At 39.9% G+C, this 26,261-nt stretch overlaps 1 protein-coding gene across 1 annotated transcript in view; it reads right to left on the bottom strand.

The window, feature by feature from the left end:
- Positions 1-2,852: 2,852 nt before the first annotated feature.
- TTC8 (tetratricopeptide repeat domain 8) overlaps positions 2,853-26,261 on the bottom strand; it is a 49,080-nt gene continuing 25,671 nt past the window's right edge. Inside the window, exons 8-14 of the mRNA XM_090272111.1 lie at positions 15,431-15,518; positions 13,152-13,262; positions 9,864-10,003; positions 8,320-8,494; positions 7,888-8,010; positions 4,830-4,913; positions 2,853-3,029 (exon numbers count right to left, since the gene is read on the bottom strand). Coding sequence (XP_090128237.1) covers positions 2,913-3,029; positions 4,830-4,913; positions 7,888-8,010; positions 8,320-8,494; positions 9,864-10,003; positions 13,152-13,262; positions 15,431-15,518 — 838 coding nt within the window. The 3' untranslated portion in view covers positions 2,853-2,912. The remainder of the gene's footprint in view (positions 3,030-4,829; positions 4,914-7,887; positions 8,011-8,319; positions 8,495-9,863; positions 10,004-13,151; positions 13,263-15,430; positions 15,519-26,261) is intronic.

Genomic DNA, 26,261 nt, shown 5'->3' with positions numbered 1-26,261 from the left:
AATCTCTAGGCCATAAATGATATGCTGATGGGATGCTCTGATCCTGGGAAATATCACTGAGCAATGTAAGACAACAGACAGTACCGTAGGGGACTGGCTCAGATGCGACAGGTTTGGGAAGGAAGAACTTCTAACCTCAGCAATTATTCAGTGCAGGGAGCCTTTTTGCTATATCTCATTTCCATCAGTTGGAAGCTCAATGATGTTAATTTTGGTTGAACAATTTGTATACATATGGAATACCTTTTTAGCCATGGTAAAAGATAATTGTTAACTTTCCTTTTATAGAAGTGTTGGCACAGAAGCCAGAAATTATGCAATCCAGAAATAATTCTGTTACAGAGACGTATATAGCTCCTGATGCGCAGTATTATGTCATCCTTCTGCCCTTCGCCATCCTGACTCATTCTTTGCACTGGTGTTCACATTGAATTAGCATAAATTCAAGACAGAAACATCTCTTGTATCGCCTTAGGAATATTGACTCATTTGTTTTTTGTTGTATGAATAGTCCCTTATTATTCAATTTTACTAATGCATATAACATTCATTTTAAACGACAGTAGCTTTATTTAACAGGAGAAGCACTGAGAGGCGATTCAACACAGTGGTTAAGAGCTCATACTCAGGGACCACACAGCCTGTATTTAAATCTCAGCTCTGCCCTTCAGTAACTTTACAGCCTTGCGCAAGTGACTTGACTTCTCTGTGCCTCATTTTTCTCATAAGTAAAATGGGAATGACAGCACCTCATAGCTCTGCAGTGGGAATTCGATGAATTCATCCATGTTGAGCGCCCAGAGCAGTCCTGGGTACATACAACATCCTCAGTAAGTGCTGGCCACTGTTGTTAGCTCTAATTTTACTTTAAGAAAATGAGTCACGTTATAGAATTTCGGTCTAAGTATTAACTACAGTACTTGGAATCTGATGGTGCTAAACAAGCACTCATACACCTTGGAGAACCAGGACAGGTTAAATCCTAAAGCTCACGCTCAAGATGGTGGGTTCCATTCGGGTCTGCCACCGGCCACTTCCTCCGCCTGTACCACTGAGAGATTCTCTACGAACTCTCGGGAGTTACTTCCAGCCTCTAACAAGTGATAATGCCCTGTATTCACATTGTTTTGTTCTGTCAGCGAAGTAGTACTATTCATTCCAATTTAAACAGAGATAAGTAAGTGCCTGGCAAATAGTTTTCATGAAGTTAAAGAAGGGAAAATACCATGGACAGATCCCAAAGTTCAAAATACGAACTTGAGTGGCCCCGTCCCTTGGACACATGTCCTTGTATGAGCACTTTAAGGAGAGCTCCTTAATGTGGGAGAGACGGTTCCAGAGCCTTTCCAGGATGTGCAATGCACGGCACTGGGACCCAGGCTGGCCTTCTCGGGGCTGAGCACAGGTGGGACTCCTGGCCCGCGACTCCGTTTCTCATCCATATATTTTATACGAACAATGTGAAGGCCATAAATAGCTTCTCAGGAAAAAACCAACGTGGTGGTGCATCCTTTCAAATAAAATTAAAATAATGACTTGATTTTTAAGATTACTGGACTTCTGAAAGACTTGCTTTATCTGAGGTATCTGAGATAAAAACCCATGAAGAATAACAGAATGATGGTGTTTTTATACACTAATTTATTTTAAAGCATAATATATAAGAAAATGTAGTCTCTCACAAAGCATTTGATAGTTTAAACACAATTTTTAACCTTTAAATTAGCCTCTAATTAGAATAAATATATACACTTTTAGCCATAAGAGTACAATTTAAAAGGCAAATTTCAGACCTCTAAAGCTACATGGACAGTTAAGGGCAAGCTTAAGAACATTAAAAATGTGTATGTATAAAAATGTGAGGAATTCCATGAAATGTTTTATAAACATTATGAACATCTACCATATAATGTGAGAGATGCCTCCGTGATCTATTTACAAATGCTGAAATCCTATCTTTTATAATATTATAAAGTTCTAATTATAGAAATTTTAATTTACATTCTTGTTTAAACTCCCTTATGTCACCTTTACTAATATCAAACACAGGTTTGTGTTACACATACACACACACACACACACACACACACTACTTTTTCCCTTATACAATTATATAAGGGGGGACCTCCCCAAAATGGAATTTACTTGTTAAAAATTGTGTTTATTCTTACATTTTTTTAACTTTGGTCACCTTCAAAACACTCTCCATTTCATGCAATACAGCTATCGAGGCGTTTTTTCCACTGCTCAGAACAGTTTTTGAGCACTGGCTGGTGTGGCTCAGTGGATTGAGTGCCGGCCTGCAAGCCAAAGGGTTGCTGGTTTGATTCCTGGTCAGGGCGCATGCCCGGGTTGCAGGCCAGGTCCCCAGTTGGGGGCATGTGAGAGGCAACCACACATTGATGTTTAGGGAAAAAAAAAAAACAACACAAAACAGTTATTGAACACATCGATTCTGATGCCTTTAGTGCTTCTGCTGTTTTTTTTTTTCCCACTTCTTCCACATTGGCAAAATGTTTCCTTTGAGGACATTTTTCATCCAGGGAAACAAAAAACAAAGAAGTTGTTCAGGGCAAGACTGGGTGAATAGGGAGGGTGGGGGCCATGCCGCTTTTAGTCAAAAACTGCTGAACGTTCAGCACAGTGTGGGCAGGTGTGCTCGTAAATCACCCATCATGGAATGGGCAAACACATTGAAAGAGTCTTCAAAAAATTCACTGAAGCTGAACGCAGCCTCTCACCACAACACCAGCTGGTGCACTGATAGGATGGGTTCCTAGAACACTCTCCTAGCAGGGGAAGCCTATACTACAAGGGGCCTGCCCTTCAGAATACAATTCCTGTTTTTTGGGGGGGGGTCCTCTCTCATATAATGGCCCATCATAAAAATATATATTTTGTCTAAGGAATAATCAGAGCATAGCAAAGTGCTGCTTTAACTGCTTGATTAAATGTTGTGTATCCACATGACCTGGAAATGCTGCTTCAGACTTAAGAGCAGCAACATAGCTTCTCTGTAGATCTCCAATCTGTAAGAAATACCAGAATAAGACAACAGAATTAAGGAAGGCAAAACAACACATACTATCTGCATACAGTACAAACTCAAAGGGTTTTTAAGGGTAAATTGCTTCATTATGCTACTTGGGTTTGAGAATTCTTTCACCTAGATAACAATTCAATCTTAAAAAGTATATTAGAAAAACAAAATAACCAATTACATAAATAATTTCTGCTCCATTACAGCTGTCTAGTTACATATTTATAAACCTGTATTTTTTTCTGTCACTGATAATTCTATAAAAATAAAATAACAAGGACATATCTGATTAGGGTATTATGTTTCAGACAAGAAGCAGAAACTATTGTATTTAAGATAAAATAACATGTTCTGGGAGGTTTTAAATGGTGTTAGCACATTAATGTTTGAAAAAATATCCTGTTTAAAAAGTTTGTAAGAGGGTCTCTGATTTCAAAAAACTACGTGTTAAAGTCCAGTCCCAAAGAAAAACACACAGTATCTGAATCCATCTAAATGTATCTTGATTCATGTGTACATTTTTAAAGAGAGAGAGCTTTTTAGTGAGTGCACACAAAAGTATCTAGGTAATTTTATTTGGTAGTTTTTTTAATAACATGTATATGCATTAAAAAATATATGGGTCCTTTTTTAAATCATGGCATTTATTTTCAACATACTATTTTCTCTAATGGAAATATAGCCTTTGGCTTAAAGAAATGTCTCATTTGAGTTATCTATTATTAAAGCTGATAATGTTCCTGGAAGAAAGGAATCAAGCCTTCTTTGCACAGTGCAGCAGAAAACACCTGGGCATCATCAGAAGCTGTGTGTGAATCTGCACCTGAGACTCCAGAGAAGCCTTTTAAGCTGTTCATGCCTTGGGTTCCATTAGAACGTTAGCTGCATGAGGTAGAGGTTTTTGTCTGTGTTATTCATTGCTAATATCTTCTGTGCCTTCAACAGTGCCTGGTACACAGCAGAGGCTCAATTAAGAAAAACATAATTGATATTAAAATATGAGTAAGGAAGGCAAGGGAACGAACGGCGCTTAGCACTTAACAAGTGCTCAAAAATGACAACTTATAAATGACAGCTAATCTTACTTTAAAAATAAAAATGAGAGTGTGGATGACTTTATGTTCATGCTATGAAAAATGACATTTCTATAATGTCCTTGGGCCATAAAAAAAGAGTCTTCACATTAGCAAACGTTTTTGGCCATTTCCTTATCCTCAAAACTCATCTTCTATGTTAAACGGAGGTTTCCAAGCAAAAGTTAGTTGTTACATGTCTTTGGTTTTCTTATTGTTATTAAAAATGGCACAGGATTCCTTTTAGCTCTTGGATATTAATTGACCTGTATCGGTATTAACAGCTGCATTTTCCTAGTATTGTTCATAGCTAAAATAGCTTTCACTATCCCTAACGTTACAGCAATCATGCAAGAGACTTCGTGGCAATATGATCTACAAATAATACACAAGATCTCTTTGCTATAAAAGCAGTGACTAAATCCTTCCCAAACTAGCGATTACTTAATGAATATTTTTTTAATGACTTAATGTGATATTTTAAAACAAAATAATTCTTCTGCAATCCAAAATGGGATTTAGTCAATATTCAGTGATAGAGTTCTTTAAAGTTTATTAAACTGTCCCCTAAGGGAAGACATATGTGTATATAAAAATTGTGCTTAAAAAAAATCAAGTTATGGTTAGAATGTGCTTATTTAGCTGTACTTTTTTTAAAACCAAGGGGGAAAAAAAAGAAACAGATCAGATGGTAAATTGATAAAGAAAGAGAATACCTTATCAGAGATTGTCGCAAAATTAAAATGCGGCTCATACATATGGGGTGCTAAAGATGACGCAGTTTGTAACAGTGCTCTTGCCTGTGTAAAAAAAAAGAAAAGAAAAGCCAAAGGAATATTGAGCATATATCAACACTATATTTGTGATCTTTTTTGGGGTAAAAGAATCCTTTTACCCAGGATGGGACTTCAATAAACAGGATTCTGTGATGAATATAGATGATATTCCTCTTGAAATACAATTTACTGATATACAACTCACAACTTGCCAAAACTATATTAATAAAATGTATCAACATATGGATAAAATAAGAGCATTGAAAACAGAGTACATTTATTTGAGAACCACTGTTCTTGTTATATTTATATTTCAGTATGACTACTCAAAATAATAGTCCTCTCAATGCTAAAAAAATGTCTTGTTATTCTAGTTCTAGTTGCTGTTGACTGATTTAGTGGGCTTCTAATGATCTTTTCTCTAAAAGAACAACAAAATCCACAGTAAATTTCAAAGCCCTAAGTTCTGTGCTGGATGACAGTGAGCAAGCATTTATTATACTGCTGACCTGAAAATGACAACGGAGTGCAACTGAAAATGACAAGCTTTCTGTTCTCTAAAAGACAGAGAAAAACAAAATCCACACCACTTTTTTTCATCCCCTGCAGGCTCAGAGGATCACACACTGCAGGGACCATGAATGACATGAGATGTTCGCATGTTCATCATTAAGACCACACACTCAGCACTCCAGGCTGCTAAACAACCTTCTCACTTGTAGCTAAACCCAAAACCTCTGGCTGCGACCCTGAGGACAAATTCATATACCTTTTCCTTCTTATGGAAAATAAAATGCCAGTCCATATAAATGGTACGTATTACTGTTTTTGTTTTATGGTTAGCTGTTTTTTTTGTTGTTTGTTTTGTTTTTTAGTTGAAGTATGATTAATAATCAAATGGGGTTAGGACCATGGGACCTTTTACCAAAACATTTCAAATCAACTGTGAACTGCAGAAACTATGATAAGTAAGCAGGAAAGAAAATCACAACAAGCACTTGCTTCATATGGACACAGGAAAAGTTTCAAGACAGAACAAGTTCCCATTTTAGAGTAGTTAGTTTTTGTTTGTAAAATACAAATCCATCTTATTTACTTCGGGGGAATTTATGAAATAAAAGCAACATCCAATAATGTTTCTTTTCTTCTTTAGTTAAAAGTTTATCCTTGTGCCTAGAAGACCAGGTGGCGCGCTGCTCCCCGGGACTGTGACCTTGGGCAGTTATGTACCCGCCTCGAGTTTCTGTTTCTTCAGCTCTAAAGTCTGGCATGTACTAATATCCCCTTGATTACCACTAAAATTGTATACTTAGCATTTTAAAATAGTTATAACAATAATATATTGAGCATCTACTATGCTTCTACTGTGACGAGAGCTTTACATGTATGATCTGCTCATCTTCACAGAAACACCGCCAGGCACTGTTACTAGCCTGTATTATACATCACCCATTCATCTCACAGGCATGGACCGAGCCCTTGCCACTGGCCAGCACTGTTCCTGATGCTGAAAATACAGCAGTTAAAGCCCAAAAAGGCCCCTACTTTCACACAGCTGACATCTGACATACATACATGAAAATATCTGATAAAATGATAAAAATACTCAGTGCCTGAGGCTCCTTCACACTGATGTTTGAGACGGAGCTGGTAATTAAGCTAAAAACTCCATGACAAAAAGAAAAGTCACTGCAGGATCTGAAAGAACTTGCCAAAGGCCCTAAAGGAAGGACAGTCACAGCATCTGTGTGGAGTAGCCAGGCAGCTAATGCGTCTGGGAGTCAGTAGTCCTCCCTCATCCACAGGGGACAGCTCCCAGACCCCCAGTGGATGCCCGAAACCACGGATAATACCAAACCCTGAATAATCTGTGTTTTTTATTGTACATACATACTTACGATAAAGTCTAATTTATAAATCAGGCACAGTAAGAGAATAACAACAACAGTAAAATAGAACAATTATAACAATATACTGTCATGAAAGTTATATAAATGTGGTCTCTCTTTGATAACCAATGTGATAACCATGACAGTTACTAAGTGGCTGATACGCAGCATGGAGACACCGCACAAAGGGATGACTGCGGTCCCGGGCAGGAGGGCGTGGGATGGTGCACGATTTGATCCTAATGCTCAGGACGGAGCACAGTTTAAAACTCATGGACTGTTTATTTCTGGAATTTTCCATTTACTATTTTAGGACCACGGTTGAGTGAGGGTAACTGAAACTGAGGAAAGGGAAACCGTGGATAAGGGGGACCTACAGCAGTGACAAAAGTATAGTCTAAAGGAAGCCAGAGACCACATTACAGGGGGCCTTGAAGGTCAAGGATTGAAGCACAGATTTTACTCCATGTGAAAGACAAAGCCTTTGGAGCATGCTAAGCAAAGTAGTAATAAAATAATCTTTAAAAAAAAATCCCTGTGAAGGATGTATTATAGGGCACACTTCCTTGTTGATCTAAGGGGAAACAAAAAGACCACTTAGGAGACCCCTGCAGTCACGCAGGCAAGAGGTAAGAGCAGTTTGGGGAAGGGGTGGGGGGGGCAAGGAGGAGAGTGGCTGGGTTCAGGACGTGGCTCGGAGGTGGACCAACAAAGGCTTGCCGACCATGCTGGGGACATGCGGTGGCAGGAGAGGCAGGCAGAAAAAAGAGGTGTCCAGGGCGGCTCCTGGGATCTTGGCTTGAGCAGCTAGATGGTGGGAGGGATGGGGGAGCCGGAGGGGGGTTTATGAACGGAGCAATGCTTCCTTAAGATAGTGAGGACTGGGGCGGTACAGATTTGTCCTGACAAAATCAGGTGCCCTATTTTGGATACAGGTTCAGTAACCTGTGCAAGGTCACATCACTAATACGTGAGAGGGCTGGGATTCAAACCCAGGCTGGACAGGTTCTGGAGCTCACTGTTAAAATTACAGCATGTGAGGGTGCTACACGTGACAGCTTTTTTGCGAAGAGAGCAGATGGTCCCCGGGCCTCTCGCAGTTCACTGACCTGTTCCACGTGGCCCTTGCGCATCTCCAGCACAGCCAGGTTGTTGTAGGCCTCGGCGTGGTGGTGGTTGCTGACCAGGGCCAGCCGGAAGCACTGATGCGCCAAATCCGTATCTCCTGTTCCCTGCAAAGGAAGAGCACACGTCCGCACACACAAACTCATACGCTTCCTCCTGCCGTCTCCTCCCCCCTGTCTTCATGCAAATCTTTTCTGCTACTACCGAGAAAGCCACAAGTACCAATCACAGGAGTCAAGCGTGAACTGTACGTAAGAGGATTTAGCCGGGGAATATAGAACGAGTTGTGGTGACTCTTAGACATCTCTAAACTGCTACATGGGACGGTGACCAAACCCGAATGTACAGGGCCTGAAAATGGCTTCAAACTAACTTGTGCTGCCTTTTCTACAACAGGAATTAGAGGAACAACGTACCACGGCGATGTGTCCCAAGTTGTACCAGACATCAGCTGCCTCCTCTTCGTTTTCGGCCAGAGAAAGGGCACGTTCGAATGAGGTCAGGGTCATGTCGTACTGCTGGGCATAGAAGCAGCAGAGCCCCAGATTGTTAAAAAGCTGGCAGTTATAAACCCCCATCTGCAGGAGTCGCCTTTGGGAAGAGAGCACACATATTTCGGTGTCAGACCAGCTTTGTAAATATTTAGACACATACATTTCCACAAGTTTAGAAGTGAATTTATTGTATAATTTTAACACCCCCCAAGTATAAATAAAAAGTATTTTAGTCAATGAAAAGCAAATACAAAAGTAAGTCTTTTTTTAATAGTATTACTTATGGGAAATGTGTCCAAAGGCAAGGTCAGAAACAATTTTTTTTTCCCCCAAAAAGCTTTTATACAGAACCAAAATAAGAAAAAAAATAGTCATGTAAAGTAAAACGCACACATTTTTGGTTCATCCAGCTTTGGTGCCCACAGGCAAACTCCTAAAGGCCTTCGGGTCTCATTTGATGACTGTGTTCAACACTCATCTCCAAGTTTTCAGCTGTGTTGGACCCTGTTTTCGTTTATAAGTATTTTGTGGTTTAGCTGCATCTGCCGACCTCGAATGAGCTCCCACCGAGGAAGACAAGACCGCCAGTGGATCCCTATGTTACCCACTTAGCTTTCATGCTATAGCTTAAGAAGCCCATTTGGTTTCTATGCATCATTCATCCCAAAGGACAAAGGGCAAGTGAGCTCAGGTAAGCAAATGAAATCTACCCCAGCTGCCCTGAGGAAGCCACGACCTACTTTGGGGCAGCAGACGAGAGTCAGCTACATGTGACAAGACAGCATTTATATGATCATGTTTCATGTTTCAACATCTATTTGAGAAGAACCACCCTTGTCAGCGGCCAGTTATCTCCTTGTATGTTGCATAAGGGCTAAAGAGGAAGTCAAGCTTAAAACTTGATCCAGAAGACAGCTGCAGGATAAAATAAGTATGTGTTCAAAAGAGAACCAGAGAACAGAACTTACACAGACTGAAAAATTACTTGGACAAAAGTTGCCAATACTTTAGAAAACATGGGATCCTGTTTCGGTCCCTCGATGCGGCTGAGAGCCTGGGGCCTGCTGCTCTCTGCAAATTTCATCACCATTTCAGCCTCAAGGTCTTTCTATCCATGTAGCGGAATTAATGAAGGCAGAGAGGGTGAGAGATGCTTCTAGTAACTATTAAACTGCTACTGGTCAATGAGAAAATGGCTAATTCATACATACATAATTCATACAATGCCGTAATGTTAAAAACTGAGGCGATTACCCAGGTGTGTTTCTACAAGATACCAAATACCTGTGCATTTCCAAATTATTAGGTGTCACTTTTAATGTTCATAAAACATGTGGGCGTTTGAATTTTTAGTCTCATACAGACATGGCCTATATATAATTTCTCTACATTTTCATTCTCTCTTTATTTCTGTTTCACCAATATTGCATAGGAAGGTAGTTTTATAAGTTGAAGGTAAGGCACACCTGTAAAACCGCAGAGCTATTTCTGGCTGATCAGAATAGAAGTGGTTGCTCCCAATGCATGCAATGGCTTCCATGTGCATATTGTCCTGTTTCAAAACCTCTCTGTAGTACTTGGCAGCCGATGAGATACTGTTCATTTCCTAGTTTCCATCAAGACAGAAGAGCGATACTTTATTAATATTGCCAAGATAGTATTTTCATCGGACTGTTCTACATTCTTTCATTCAATCAGTATTTATTAAGAGCCTACCATGTGCCAGACTCTGTTCTAGGCCCTGGGGACACAATATAGACAAAAAAGGTAAAATGACTGTCCTCAAGGACGTTGCACCTGGTGCGGAAGACAAACAAATGAACCTATGAGATATGATATCAGGCACGGAGACAAACGGAGCCGGGTACGGAGCCAGGAAGGGCGCCGCTCAGGAGGGGGTGCCGGGAGAACAGGCCTGAAGGAAGTGGGGGACTGAGGCCTGCGCACATCTGGGGAAGCACTACCTGGGCAGAGGGAAGAGCAACTCTAAGAGCCGGAGGCCGGCGCACTTGCCGTGTGTAAGAGCCACACAAAAGCGCGTGCGGCCGCAACGGGGGAGGGGCCCAAAGGAGCGCACAGAGGCAGCCGGAGCTTTGTCGGCCGTGCTAGAAACCTCACGTTTTTTCCAAATTGAGGGAATGCCTTTAGAGTTCAGAGCGGAAGAGTAAGATGCTTGTATTTACACTTTGAGAGAGTTACTTGGTGGCTACACACAGGATTCGCTAAAGTGGGGAAGAACAGTAGCAAGAAGAACAGAAGTCTTCCCTGATCATCACAACTAAGTGCGTTTACCGTTATTAATAATATTCACAGCTCTCAAATCCACCATCAAGGCCAGTTCAGGCACGACGTGCCTCACGGAAATTTCCCCAACGCCCTCACATCACAGAGCCCTCTTCCGCCTCTCGGCTGACACGGCACTTACTATGTGAACCGCTCACCTGTTCTGATCACATAAGGGTTCATTTTTTTGTTTGATTTTAATCATAACATATTTTAATCAATCTAAGACACTCCAGTAAGAAGCACCACACAATGCTTTTTTATCCCATGGAATTATTTTTTAATTTCCATGGATTTCAGTTTGGGGGTTTTTGTTTGTTATTTAAGGACTTTATTTTTTTAGAACAGTGCTAGTTAGGTTTGTCACAGAACTGAGGGGACATTATAAAGATAAGTGCATTTCATTATTCAATATCACAAAATTACATCCATTAATATTACCAGCAATCTTATCAATGTTAGTATTTAGAATAGAGTTTCAACCCTGTGGACTCCTTGAAAGGGGTCTTGGGAGCCCCAGGAATCCCGGGTCCGCACTTTGAGAAATGCTGATAGAGGAAGGATGCTTGGGGCCTCTCTTCCTACTCTTCCTCACTCATCCCCGCGAGGCAGACAGCATGCACGTCTCAGGCCCCTGGGTCTCTCGGGAGGGCAAGGAGCCACACGAGGCCCATGTTCTCTGCCCTGCCTTGTGGGGCAGGCTCTCCCAGGTAGAGGAGGTCTTCGGGGTGGGCGGTCATAGCTCAGTCACGGTGAATTAACCCATTTAACTCAGAGGTAGAACGCTGTTAAGTCCTTTGGGTCACAGACCTAAAGCCACATGCTCCCATTCTGCTTTTACCAATAATAAACTTAATAGTTCATCCTCCATTTGTCCGTATAGTGTATCGACCTCTCAATTGGTTCTCAACTTGCAGTGAGGAACTGGGGTGTTATTTATTAGCCCCATAAACCCCAATCAAACATTCATAGGTTGATCCAAACTCATGCTTTATATTTGAAATTCTTACTCAAAGTCCTGCCAGGATTTAGCTCCTTAAGAGAAGAGGTAACTAAAATTTTCTTCAAAACACAGAAGCATCTAGTAAGCTTGTTAAACAAAGGCCTGCATCCCACCTGATTTAGTCGGGAGAGAGTGGGCCTCACTTCTCAGACATCCCCAAAGCCATTTTTATGCACAGTAAAGTTCACGGACCACAAGCACGATATTTCCTACGGTGATGTTTCTAACTTCAAATACTTTTTAACAAAGAACAATCCTAATAAAGACCTGCACTGTGAACTAGTAAACAAAATGTCTCAAGAAAAATTAAAATCACAACTAAATAAATTTAGCAGGGATAAATCATTTTAAACAAGTTTCTGTACAAAACAAGCAATGAGCAATAGGCAGCATAACATGTTCATTTTTTAATAGAAAAGAGTTAAAAGATACAAGACGAACCTGAAAATGATAAAAAGAAAATAACATAAAGGAAAAGAGAAAAGTATTATGTACATACAAAAAAATCTCTAACAGCACACGCAGTAGGAATAAACTTCCCTAATGAACTCTCAGGCCACTGTCACATAAAGAGGAAAAGGACACACCGGAAATCTTGTGTGGGCACCTCTGCCCTAAGGGAAGGTAACTGTAAAGTCAAGGGGAAAATACTGCCTCCAATTATTTCAAGCCCGGGCTTAGTTCTGATCACCCTATCTGAAAATGACACTGTCCCCACAGCTAGGACGCTTTCCTCTGGACTTCTTTCCTCCTCTGAGTGCAAAGGGAAATTCTACTTTTCTCACAAAGCCCCCCCTGTACACTTACAAAAAGATGTTCCTCCAACTCCCGGCCAAAGCAAAGCAGGGAAAGAAAGGTGGCTGATGGCAGGACCTGCTCCAGGGCCTCACCCCATCCCAGCCATAGCAACCGGGACTATAACAGAGGCTTGGAAGGAACACTGCCTGGAAACCACATGCTAGAGATGCCGGCCTTGCCTAGATCTCTCTGCCAGCACTTACAGCCGGAGAGAAGCCGGCAGAAGGACTGAAGTGTGCGGAAGGCAGAGAGGGAGGTCCAGGAGCTCTGACCGTGTCGGGATGACCAGTACTATGCATGGAGGCCACTGCTTTCACAATCTATTTTATTCTCTTTCCTTTCTAAGCTTCTGGGTCCAAACTCTGTTCATGTTCAATCTGAAGTCACTCAAAGATACAGAGATACTGATAATAGTATTTTTATTGAATGATCCAAGTCTTCTACTTACATGTTTATCAAAATTATACTCCAAAAGGGGAAACAATCTTAATAAAACAAAAGCTTGACTAAATACATACACTAAAATTTCTTACCCTGTTGGTAAACTAGACGCCAACAACCATAGTTTTGTAAATTGTTCTCCTTGCTAGGACCCCACAGGACTAGGGGCTTACTTAAGAAGCACATGATCTCAATTTTACACCAACTTTTTGAATTCTACGAACCTCACCTCATGGATCCTGGCAATTCCGCAAAGCAGGGTTACTTCTCCTGGAAACTTATCTAAGCCTCGTTTGAAAAGGTTTAAGGCAGTCACTGGTTGATCCAATGAGATGTAAACCTAAAACCAAGATGCAGTTCAGTAAAAATACCGGTTCTTAAAATAATACAGTATTTGTTATGACAAGTTTATAACAATTGCTTAGTAACAAATTATCTCCTAGGTAGTACAGTAAAAATATAGTGTAGGATTAATTTCCAATAATGATGTTACAGTTTTATTTCCACACATTGTACATGAAGCTTTCATTCACTTATTCCTTCAACAAATGAGTGTTGTGAGCTTATACTGTCAGAGACTGAGCAGTAGCTTGACAAGAATCAAGAGAAAATCTTTTTAGGATAGAACAGACATGAATATGTCTACAGGTTGGGACAAAAAAAAAATCAATTATGAGACTGAAGATGAAGATACAGGAGGAAGAAGGGATGATCTGAGAAAGAGCTACAGGGAAGAGCTTACGGAGAGCGTGGTTTTGGAAAAGGACCTGCAGGATTAGAGGGGAAACAGATTTGTGAGGTGTGGGGTCAGGAAGTGAGAGAATTAGCACTTGATAGTTTCCATCCACTTAGCAACCAGGACATTAGCATGAATAACCCATATACTCAAGAGAAATCTCTAAAACAATAGAATTGCTTTATGGATGGAAACGTAAGATTAGATTTTTTTTCTTCATGATCATGGATCCTCTATTTCTTCCTATACAGCAAGTTTGTGCTTTGAAGAAGGCCCAAACAGATCCACAGAAAACTGTTTACAGTGTTTATTGCCCAAGTACGAGTTTAGAGGGATAAGTATGGGTGAAAAATTTTCAACTTTTACCTTTTATGTTTCTAAACGGCTTTTTAAAATACAATTTAATATGCTAAGTAATATAAAATATTTAATAATTATTTTTAAATTAACCAACTAAAATTTTAAGAAATAAAGCTGTTTCTAAAATCTGCTGATCTCTATTACTTAATCATTCCTTCATATGTTAAAGAAAATAAGTAAATTTTACCTATATACACTCTATAGTGGATTTAAACATATTTATGAAAAAAGTAGGTTAAACCATGTATTTTAACAATAGTTAAAATTAAGAGTACATTTCCAAACCATGTAGCAAGAGATTATCAAATAGTGGACCTGAATTTTAATTTCAAGCCGTCAGAAAAGTTTAAGACTACTGTGATTCTTAGAAAAATTTTTTAAGATTTTAAGTTTAGTATATAATGTGTAGTAAGTTTAGATACTAGATAGTTTCAAACATTTTAGAAAATCACTGTACACATACCAAGATTAGCACACTAAGTTTATACAACACAGCTTTCATTTTGTTTCCTCCTAGTGTGCTAATTTTTAATACCCTATTTAGGAAGTAGTAGCACTTCCTTTTATATTGCATCTTCTTTTCAACTCCTTTACCACACCTTTTAATTGAAAAAATTCTTAAGAGAGACAGCAAGATGATGTCATAACCACCGCTTCGTCAAATGTTTCTTTCAGAGCAGCCTTGGTGAGGGTCAAGAAGTTATCTTTGTCCTGATACTGAAAGTTCCAGGTATCCCCTCACTTCTGCTGTGGCTGTGGGTGGCACTATAATATAAGGCAGTGAGTAGGCTCTAGAATCACAAAGTCCTGGGTCAAGACGCTTGTTCTTAACAGCCCAGAGACCCTGAAATCTTACTTACCCTGCTTACCTTTCCTTTTCCCTAAGGGCACAAAGGAAATACTGAACCCTACCTTCTGGGGTTGCTTTAGGGGTTACACTGCATATGGAATAAACCTCATCCCATACTTCATACTGAGTAGGTGGTCCACAAAGGGGAAATATTGTTTTTGTTATTATGGCCAAGCCAAAAAATAAAGGACCTACATAAGAACAATCTTGTCCTGTACAGTCTGCTAAGGTGGAAGGCAGTGTGTTGTTTAAAAAAAATTTTTTAAAAAAGAGGTGTGGGTGTCTCTATGGGGCCTGTGACCCATCAGGATGGGAAGCCTGTGGTATTTTCTTCGGCTCCAATGCATAATCTTCAAAGGGGTTTTCTTATTTTTCATGGCAACCAATTTCTCCTGTAACAGTTATTCTTCATATGGTCTCACATTTTCCCTTGCTAAAACGAAAAATAAGTTAAGTCTGAACACATTAACTTGCTAAAATATCCCTGAAGAAACTGGCAGCTCTCCCCAGGCATTTAAACAGTTATTCTGAGAGGACAGGTTTCACTCAGACTAATACTTACTTTTGCCAAGTAGAGAAATGTATCTATCATTTCCTGCTGTTTCAGGGCTGATTTAAACTGTGTTTCTGCTTCACGGTACATTCCTAACCTAAGAATAGCCATTTAAAAAAATTAGGCATTTATCTTAACAATAACTCCTATACCATTTATTCCTACCCTGAGGAGATGAACAGAGATAAATTATATCTATAAGAGAGAGCACATACGAAAGGAGGTAATATCTTACACACAAATTAATATTAACATGTAGTTTCTACAGTTTAGCAAAAAGTTGCCTATTTCCAGTCTTCACTCTCTGACCCTCAGATGCTGTGTCAAGAGTCTGTTGACAGTCTAGTCACAGCAGGACTAATAGCCGCTGGTGAGGCAGGTCATACTGGTTCACCACCCGAAGAGCTTGTGACCAGCAGGACATACGGCAAGTGACCTGAATAAATGCTTTGAGTCTCTGTTTTTACTGGAAGAACTAAAGGATGGCATTTCTTGGAAAACATCTTTGGCTCTGAGACAAAATCTCATCTTTAAAGCCATTCTTACACAATTTTAATGTAAGTAGTCATTGCCACTTGAGTAGATAGCTGTACCATTTCATTATTCAGGAAAGATTTTCTTTTCCTTTTTCTGATATCTGATGCTGATTATCCTCCTCTACAAATGAGAGATTTGTTCCTTGCCTATCTGTAACCGTCCCAATGTCACCCCCCAGCCTTCTGCCCAGGGAACATTTGTTACCACCAACTCCATCATTAGCGCGCACTTCAGCCAGTCCTCAACAGACCTGCCGGGCTTTCTCAGAACTAATTATCCCGGACAGCCCTCTGAGAGCTCCTTCGGCACTTTAATATTGCTTTTATTTTGTGAAATAAAGTCAGGACAGTACAAAGTTTGTTCCACTGTGCTATTTTCATTTAAAGGCTTGGAAAAATAGCTTTGATCTTTTCCCCTAACCTAAGCCTCAAGCGTCAGTGTGGCTATCCCCCAAAAGCTGTTGAAAGACATAGGATTAAAGGGGATAAAAGTGACCCCACCCCTAAAAAAAAAGCTGCCCGAAAACAAGAGGATGTGTGATATGGCAAAAGTCCCCACCTCTTCAAAGGTCTCACAACTTTTATAGGGAGTGTTTATAAAATTTCATCAAAGAACTCTAAAAGTTCCGGAAAACAGCATATTTCTATACCCAACTTCAATTAAACATGCAAGTCTAAAACATGTGGCTGAAGTTCATCACTGACTTCCATGAACACTTCGTATTCCATGTGCGAATGTGTATTTTTACCTGGTAAATTGTCTCTCTCCAAATATGGTTAAAAGGGACTACAGCAAAAAGACGTATAAAACAAGAATATAAAAACAGAAGTTGATTTTTGTAAGAACAATGGAGATGGAAGGATAAACACATTTTTTAAAACAGCATCAGAGCTACTGAGCTACCCAAACACCAAAGAGAAAGAAGAAAGGATGTGTTATATGTCCCTTATTACTGCAGCCTCAAGAGATGATTTCTCCTAGTACTATCGAAAAGGAATTTACCACATGGGTTCTTGTGCAAAGGAAACGGAGTGGGCCGTATATAAAGAAAGTATAAAGAAAACATCAGTCAAGTTCATGAACACAGAGTCCAGAGATAATCCCTATCAACTGTCAACTTTTTCTCCTCAATTTAATTCCATAAGCGTCGGGAAGCCCCCACAGCCTGCACATTTCATGATGGTAAGGAGATGCAAAACTGAAGATAACAACCATGTCCCGAAGGCGCCAGCAAAGACTGAAATGAAGCGTGCTCACAGACAAATTTGGTATTACGACAATGAGGAAAAAAAGTGCTTTGAGAGCACAGGAGGAGTGAACCCATCCAGTTTCAGGGAGGAAGTGACAGACGAGGTTTTGACACAGAGGGTGAGGGGCCATTTCGGACAGACGCACACTACCAGAGTAAGTACACAGTCAGGAGAGCACACAGCATGTTAGGGGAATGCCAAGTTGTGCTGATTTCCCCAAAAAAGGAGGACACGATAAGGACGGGGGGAGTGAGAGATACGGGCGCACATGCAGACTGAGCTGGGGTTGTGGTTCCCACCCCTAAAGCCCAGGCTTCGTTCCAAAGGTAAATGGGAGGAGATCCAAGATGGCGGAGGAGTAAGTGGAAGCTACACTAACCTCCTCCCAGGACCAGTCTGGATTTACAACTTAATTTTGGAGAAATCATCTGGAATAACCAACGGAACACTAGCTGGAAAGAAGTCTTATAACCACGGAGAGACAGAAAAGGCCGCTACAACACAACGTGACCGGTAGGGAGTGCGGAGACGCGGAAGGGCTGGCTGGGCTCACATGGGTGGCTGCTGAAGGGACTGAGAAACAGCTCAGCAGCCGGGGATTCCCCCTGAGAAGGGCAGGGTCTAAACCCCCAGCTGGGCTTCCCAGCCTACAGTGACAGAGTGGAAAGTAAAATAGTATCAGCTGTGAAAAGCGAAAAGCCACAGGCTTTCTTGCTAGCCGGAGAGAAACAGCAGGAGAAAAAGAGCTCTTAAGTGGATCACATATGAAAATATTTTGGCCACCACTTACCCTGGGCTCAAGCAGAGGGAAGGCAGAGAGGACTGGAGACACTTGGGGAGAATTTGGCACGGTGGCTTTGAGGGGAGAACTGGAGGAGCAGCTGACTGGGTCCCAGTGCTGACTCATCCCCAGTACTGCGGGTAGACCATTCCCCTCCAAGTGGCGTCAGCCTGAGGGGAAGCAAAAGCCCTGCCTACAGGAATTAAGCTGCCACACCCACAGTTCTTAAGCCTGACAGCTAATCACAGATTGAATAGATTAACAATCAAAGAAGACAGACAACAGCAGTAGATCCCTGGAAGTCTCCAACAGGCTGCCTAGGGCCAGACTGGTACATGATCTGACGCCACCAGAGGCAGATCCAGGAAGTGCAGATCATTCCAAGAAGCACCAACAAACAATGGGAGTCAAAAAAATGGGGAGACAGAGAAACAACCTCCCATCAAAAGGAAAGGTAGAATCCCCAGAAAGAGTGCTAAATGAAATAGAGGGGAGCGAACTATCAGATATGGAATTCAAAACATGGATTATGGAGAAGCTGAATGAGCTCAGCGGAAACTTCAAAGAACTCCAGAAAAACTACAAGGAACTCACAGAAAATTACGTGAGCATGAAAAAGGACATAGAAGCTATCAATAAGAGCCAGGAGGAAATGAAAAATACGATCTCTGAATTGAAGAACACAGTAGAAGGAATTAAAAGCAGGCTAGAGGAAGCAGAAGATCGGATCAGCGAGCTGGAGGACAACCTACACAAAAACTCCCAGACAATGCAACAAAATGAAAAAAGACTGAACAAGACTGAAGAGGTTCTAAGACAGCTGCAGGACAACATGAAACGTAATAATATCCGTATCATAGGAATTCCAGAAGGAGAAGAAGAAGAGCAAGGGATAGAAAACCTCTTTGAAAAACTAATGACAGAAAACTTTCCTAACATGACGAGAGAAAGAGTCACGCAAGTCCAGGAAGCACAGAGGGTCCCAATGAAGATGAACCCCAACAGGCCCACCTCAAGACACATCATAATTAAAATGGCAACATTCAAAGACAAAGAGAGGATCCTAAAAGCAGCAAGAGAAAAACAACTAATAACATACAAGGGTACTCCAATAAGGCTATCATCAGATTTCTCAGCAGAAACACTACAAGCCAGAAGGGAATGGCAAAAAGTATTCCAAGCAATGAAAAACAAAGGCCTACAACCTAGAATACTATACCCAGCAAAGCTCTCATTCAAAATGGAGGGTGAAATAAGGAGCTTCCAAGACAAAAGAAGGCTAAAAGAATACATCTCCACCAAACCAGCAATGCAAGAGATGCTAAAAGGTCTGCTCTAAGAAGATAAAGAAACAGAGAGAGACAGAGAAGAACACGAGTACAAAGGGGAAAAATGACAATGAATAAGTACTTATCGGTAATAACCTTAAATGTAAATGGATTAAATGCTCCAATTAAAAGACATAGGGTAGCTGAATGGATTAGAAAGAATGACCCACATATATGCTGTCTACAAGAGACCCACCTTAGAACAAAAGATCTACACAGACTGAAAGTAAAGGGATGGAAAAATGTATTCCAAGCAAATGGACATGAAAAAAAAGCCGGGGTAGCAATACTTATATCAGACAAAACAGATTTCACAGCAAAGTCCATAAAAAGAGACAAAGAAGGGCATTTCATAATACTTAAGGGAAAAATCCATCAAGAAGATATAACCCTTATAAATATATATGCACCAAACTTAGGAGCACCCAAATATGTAAGGAAACTTTTGAAAGACTCCAAGAAAGATATAGACAACAACACACTCATAGTAGGGGACTTTAACACCCCATTGTCAACAATGGACAGATCTTCGAAGCAAAGAAACACCAAAGATATGGAGGCACTGAACAACACTCTAGATCAAATGGACTTAGTCGATATATATAGAAGTTTTCACCCCAAAGAAGCAAAATATACATACTTCTCAAGTGCACATGGAACATTTTCAAAGATAGACCACATGGTAGGACACAAAACAAGCCTTAACAAATTCAAGAAAATTGAAATTATATCAAGCATCTTCTCAGATCACAATGCCTTAAAATTGGAAATCAACCTCAAGGAAAAAACTCAAAAACATTCAAACTCATGGAGAATGAATAACATGCTATTAAATAATGAATGGGTTAACAATGACATCAAGGAAGAAATCAAAAAGTTTCTGGAAACTAATGATAATGAACACACAACAACCCAAAACCTATGGGATACAGCGAAAGCAGTCCTAAGAGGAAAGTTCATAGCAATACAGGCCTACCTAAAAAAGCTAGAGGAATATCTAATAAAAAATTTAACCCTACAGCTACAAGATCTAGAGGAAGAACAACAAGCAAAGCCCAGATCAAGTAGAAGGAAGGAAATCATCAAGATCAGAGCAGAATTAAATGACATAGAGTCTAAACTAACAATTCAAAAGATCAACAAAAGTAGGAGCTGGTTCTTTGAAAAAATAAACAAAATTGACAAGCCTTTAAGCAGGCTCATCAAGAAAAAAAGAGAGAGGACCCAAATAAATAAAATCAGAAATGAAAGAGGAGAAATCACAACTGATACCACAGAAATACAAAGGATTATAAGAAATTATTATGAACAACTGTATGGCAAGAAATTTGACAACCTAGAGGAAATGGACAGATTCCTGGAAACCTATAGTCTTCCCAAACTGAATCAAGAAGAAGCAGAAAGTCTGAATAGACCAATAACAGCTAGTGAAATTGAAGCAGTAATCAAAAAACTCCCAGCACACAAAAGCCCTGGACCGGATGGCTTCACAAGTGAATTCTACAAAACATTTAGGAAAGAACTAACTCCTATCCTTCTCAGACTATTCCAAAAGATACAAGAAGAGGGAAGACTGCCAAACTCATTCTATGAAGCCAGTATAACCCTAATTCCAAAACCAGGTCAAGACACAACAAAGAAAGAAAACTACAGGCCAATATCGCTGATGAACATAGATGCTAAAATCCTCAACAAAATATTGGCAAACCGGATCCAGCAACACATTAGAAAGATCATACACCACGATCAAGTAGGATTCATCCCAGGGATGCAAGGATGGTTTAACATTCGTAAATCAATAAACGTAATACACCACATAAACAAAATGAAAGACAAAAATCACATGATAATATCAATAGATGCAGAAAAAGCATTTGATAAAGTACAACACCCATTTATGATAAAAACTCTCAGCAAAATGGGAATGGAGGGAGCATACCTCAACATAATAAAGGCCATATATGAGAAACCTGAAGCCAACATCATACTCAATGGGCAAAAACTGAGAGCATTCCCCCTGAGATCAGGAACAAGACAAGGATGTCCGCTCTCCCCACTCCTATTCAACATAGTCTTGGAAGTTCTAGCCACCGCAATCAGACAAGAAAGAGAAATAAAAGGCATCCAAATTGGAAAAGAGGAAGTAAAACTGTCATTATTTGCAGATGACATGATAGTGTACATAGAAAACCCTATAGACTCCACAAAAAAACTACTCGACCTAATAAGTGAATTCGGCAAAATAGCAGGATACAAAGTCAATATTAAGAAATCAAAGGCATTTTTATACACCAACAATAAAAACTCAGAGATAGAAACTGAAAGAAAAATTCAATTTACCATAGCAACAAGAAAAATAAAATACCTAGGAATAAACTTAACCAAGGAGGTAAAAGACCTGTACTCAGAAAACTACATAACATTGAAGAAAGAAATTAAAGAAGATACAAATAAATGGAAGCATATACCATGCTCATGGATGGGAAGAATCAACATCATTAAAATGTCCATACTACCCAAAGCAATTTATAGATTCAATGCAATCCCTATTAAAATACCAGCAACATATTTCACAGACCTAGAACAAATACTTCAAAAATTTATATGGAACCAAAAAAGAGCCCGAATAGCCACAGCAATTTTGAGGAAGAAGAACACAGTAGGAGGAATCACAATACCTGATATCAAACTATACTACAAGGCCACGGTAATCAAAACAGTCTGGTACTGGCATAAAAACAGACATATAGATCAATGGAACAGAATAGAGAGCCCAGAAATAAACCCAGGTTCATATGGTCAACTAATATTTGACAAAGGGGGAAAGAACATCAAATGGAGTGAAAAGAGCCTCTTCAACAAATGGTGTTGGGAGAACTGGACAGGGACATGCAAAAAAATGAAACTAGACCACCAACTTACACCATACACCAGAATAAACTCAAAATGGATCAAAGACTTAAATGTAAGCCGTGATACCATAAAAGTCCTAGAGGAAAACATAGGCAGGAAAATTTCAGATATCCCACGTAGCAACATTTTCACTGATATATCTCCTAAGGCAAGGGAAATAAAGGAAAGAATAAACAAATGGGACTACATCAAACTAAAAAGTTTCTGCTCAGCTAAAGAAAACATCAGCAAGATGAAAAGGAAACCAACCATATGGGAAAATATATTCGCCAATGACATCTCAGACAAGGGATTGATCTCCAAAATATATAAAGAACTCATACGACTCAACACCAAGAAGACAGACAACCCAATTAAAAAATGGACAAAGGACCTGAACAAACACTTCTCCAAAGAAGACATACAGAGGGCCCATAGACATATGAAAATATGCTCAACATCACTAGCCATCAGAGAGATGCAAATAAAAACCACAATGAGATACCACCTCACACCAGTCAGAATGGCCATAATCAACAAATCAACAAACAACTTGTGCTGGAGAGGATGCGGAGAAACGGGAACCCTGGTGCATTGCTGGTGGGAATGCAGACTGGTGCAGCCACTATGGAAAACAGTTTGGAATTTCCTCAAAAAACTAAAAATGGAACTGCCTTTTGAACCAGCAATTCCATTACTGGGATTATATCCGAAAAATCCTGAAACACCAATTCAAAAGAACCTATGCACTCCAATGTTCATAGCAGCACTATTTACAATAGCCAAGTGCTGGAAACAACCTAAATGCCCATCTGTAGATGAGTGGATCAAAAAACTGTGGTACATTTACACAATGGAATACTATGTAGCAGAAAGAAAGAAGGAACTTCTACCATTTGCAACAACATGGATGGAACTAGAGAGAATTATGCTTAGCGAAATAAGCCAGGCAACGAAAGAAAAATACGTTATGCTGTCACCTATTACAGGAAACTAATGAACAACACAAACAAATGAGCAAAATTGAACCAGAAGTATGTAAACAAGGAGTAGACTAACAGTAACAAGGGGGGCGGGGGGAGGGAGAAAAGGGGGTAAGAAGGGGAAGTGTAAAATCAAAGAACATGTATAAATGACCCACAGACATGGGCAACTGAGTGGGGACTGAATGTGGGGGAAGGGAGGGGCAGGATACTGGGAAGCAAGAGGGGAAAAAAAAAAAGTGAGACAACTGTAATGGAAAAACAAACAAAAAAATTTTTTTTTAGTGGGGGAAAATGAAAATATGAAGAATGGAAATGCCAGTTCAGTGAATATTAGGACAAAGATTTTCCTTCACGTTGTATATTTTTCTCCCTATTTGATCTCTCCAGAGTTTGGCATTCTAAACAAGTAAGTAATGACTTAAGTTTCTTTGCATAGACCTAATAAGACCAGTTGTTAATAGAGGTTCCTTTTTCTGAACAAGCCTTTGACTGGAATGTCAAGCCTAAAGGAGACATGCTTGGGCTCATGTTGTTACCAAAAAGCCCTAAGGAACTGGGAATGACTTTCAAAGGTAATAAAAGCCCGCGAAATAAAAGGCCTGCTGCCATGGTTGGTTGTGTGGTCCACAGCAATCTCTCCAGGGAAGGAACGAAGGTTGTTTTCCTGAAAGATGGCTAGAAGGGACCTTAAGGCACAATGGAAAACCAGAAAGACTTGGAAAGGACAGGTGTGTACAGGCAAGGATGAATGCCAGGTATGTGGCCCAGCTTCTGTGCACTGAAGAGCAGACTGAGGGCCACCCTAAATGTTCCTTGGGTAAGTTCCAGCAAAACAGAACTAAAGATCATAAGTGATCATTTGCTGCTCTTGTTATGCTTATGCAAATGAACAGGATAAATTAAAAATGGACTTAATGTAGTCCCTTTAAAGACAAGGAGAGTAATCTTAGGGAGAAAAATCAGTATTCAAGGAAAATCACAATGATCAGTGGCAGACTGTAAAGTAGGGCAGCTAACCGTCTTAAAAGTTTCTTCTCATTTAAAAAATGGTTTCACTTGAAAATTAAACCATATCTGTGATATCACCAAAGAGATTCAAGTTGCAGGCAAGTAGAATGTCAAGTGCCTTGCAACTGTATGTCTTCCCAATAAGACAGTCTTACAGATTTAGAGACTTTTTTGTTGGTTATGTTACATAAATTAACATGTGTTTTCTGTTTTCAAAGGGCATAAGCCTATGACCGCATTACCTGAGTGATTGTCTGTACGCATAAGCCTCACTTAATCCTCTCTGCAGCGCTGCCTCCGGAGACTCAACAGTTTGGCTGAACTAAATGGCTGAGTTGGTGAAGAATGGGGTGGTCTGTGGGCTTCACTTTAAAACTGAATTCTCTTTTCTATCCTAATGGCTTGGACAGAAAGGGCCCAGAGGTCTGAGAGGGGGGAAACATAAACTATTTCCCTCAGCCCAAACTAAATAAAATGGGCAAAAGGGTTTTGGACAGGAGAGATGTGCCTAGCACACCTTCCTCCAAAGAAGCCCTTTTTTTTTTTTTTCCTCCTAATGTGGAACATTGAAAAATTAATCCCTGCCTTTTGCCACCTAGTAGTTATGGATTGAATGATGCTTTTTAACCCTTTTTGCCAAATCTGTTGCCCCCAGAACACAACAAGGATGCCAGCCTGCTAAACCAAACACGCCGTTGTCCGGAGACAGCCAACTGACCTGGAGTCTGCATGATCCTTCCCCATGTGGGAAGGCCACCCTCCCCTCCACACCCCCACTCTTATTAGGGATTTCTGGACCCAAGGGTAGGTAGGATGACGACCATGTCCAGCTTGAAGCAGCTAGAGGAGCGTGAGACCTTCGCCCATTGTCCTTTACAAGATTACAAAGGGTCTTAATATCTGAGAGGGAGGGATAGTTATTTTTTACGAACCATGGGTATGGACTTGGGGGGGGATGCTGGGGGAGGGAGATACTGGGTGGAGGGGAGTAAAGGGGAAAAAATTGGAACTACTGTAACAGCATAATCAATAAAATATATTTAAAAAAAAACAAACAAACAAAAAAAAAAAAGGTAAATGGAAATTAACCAAAGAATCCAACAAGCTCAGACAGTGTACAGAGGCAGGGCTGAGTGGGGCAATAATAATAATAATAATAATATTTAAAAATTATAGTAATTATAATTATAAATTAATAATTATAATTATAAAAATTATAATAATATTCAGAAAATTCAAATAGTGTCCAAGAAATGACACTAAATGCCAGAATGAGGGCAAGGGATGGGACTGGGTAGTAAGGGAGCAACTTCCTCTCCACTATTGCAGAGGAAGGACCAGTAGAAGCAAAGAGACAGAAGTCAGTTTGGGGCTACATCATCTGGTAATCCACCCTTGAACTCTCCAGTCAAAATTAGGAGTTCTTTCTTTCTCTGGCTGCTGATTAAATATTTTATTGAGTGTGTGAGTGAATGAATAAATGAATAATACATCCATAATAACGATGAGAAGCTATTAAGAAGCAGAGAAGAATGATAATATGACCAAGTACACTCATTTAAATGTCAGCCTATATGGATGGCAGAAAGAATCTGAGTTGTGCTTATCTTTAATTATTAAAGATTTCTGAAGGTTCTGCTTAGAAGCTCACAATTTCAAACTTGTCTTCAGAAATTATATTCCTAAGAGTTTAATGTTATAATGGTCTAAAATTACCTTTTAGCAGAAAACACTTCCTCAATCTAACAGTAGGAAAAAATACTTTAGAGTTCTTTGTGAAATAGCTAAATAAAAATTAGTCTTAATTTCAACAGTAAAAGAAAAAGCAGCCCTTTGGTTTGATTTCTGTATTTCCTTCTCCCCACAGTATTTGCCTAAAAACTAAAGTTTATAAATATTGAAGGATGCTCACAGTAACCGGTCTACCTTGCTGTTGAATAATAAAAGACATTTGTCTTTATAAAGTACAATTTTCAGATGCTCCAAGTGCATTTCAAGATCAGGCAACAAGTTTCAGATCTTATTTACTAGATGCTGTATAATATTCATAAACTTAAT

The sequence above is a fragment of the Furipterus horrens genome, unplaced genomic scaffold (genome assembly GCF_987537825.1).
Source record: "Furipterus horrens unplaced genomic scaffold, mFurHor1.1.pri manual_scaffold_3, whole genome shotgun sequence".
NCBI lineage: Eukaryota > Metazoa > Chordata > Mammalia > Chiroptera > Furipteridae > Furipterus > Furipterus horrens.
This window is presented reverse-complemented; position numbering and strand designations above follow the sequence as displayed.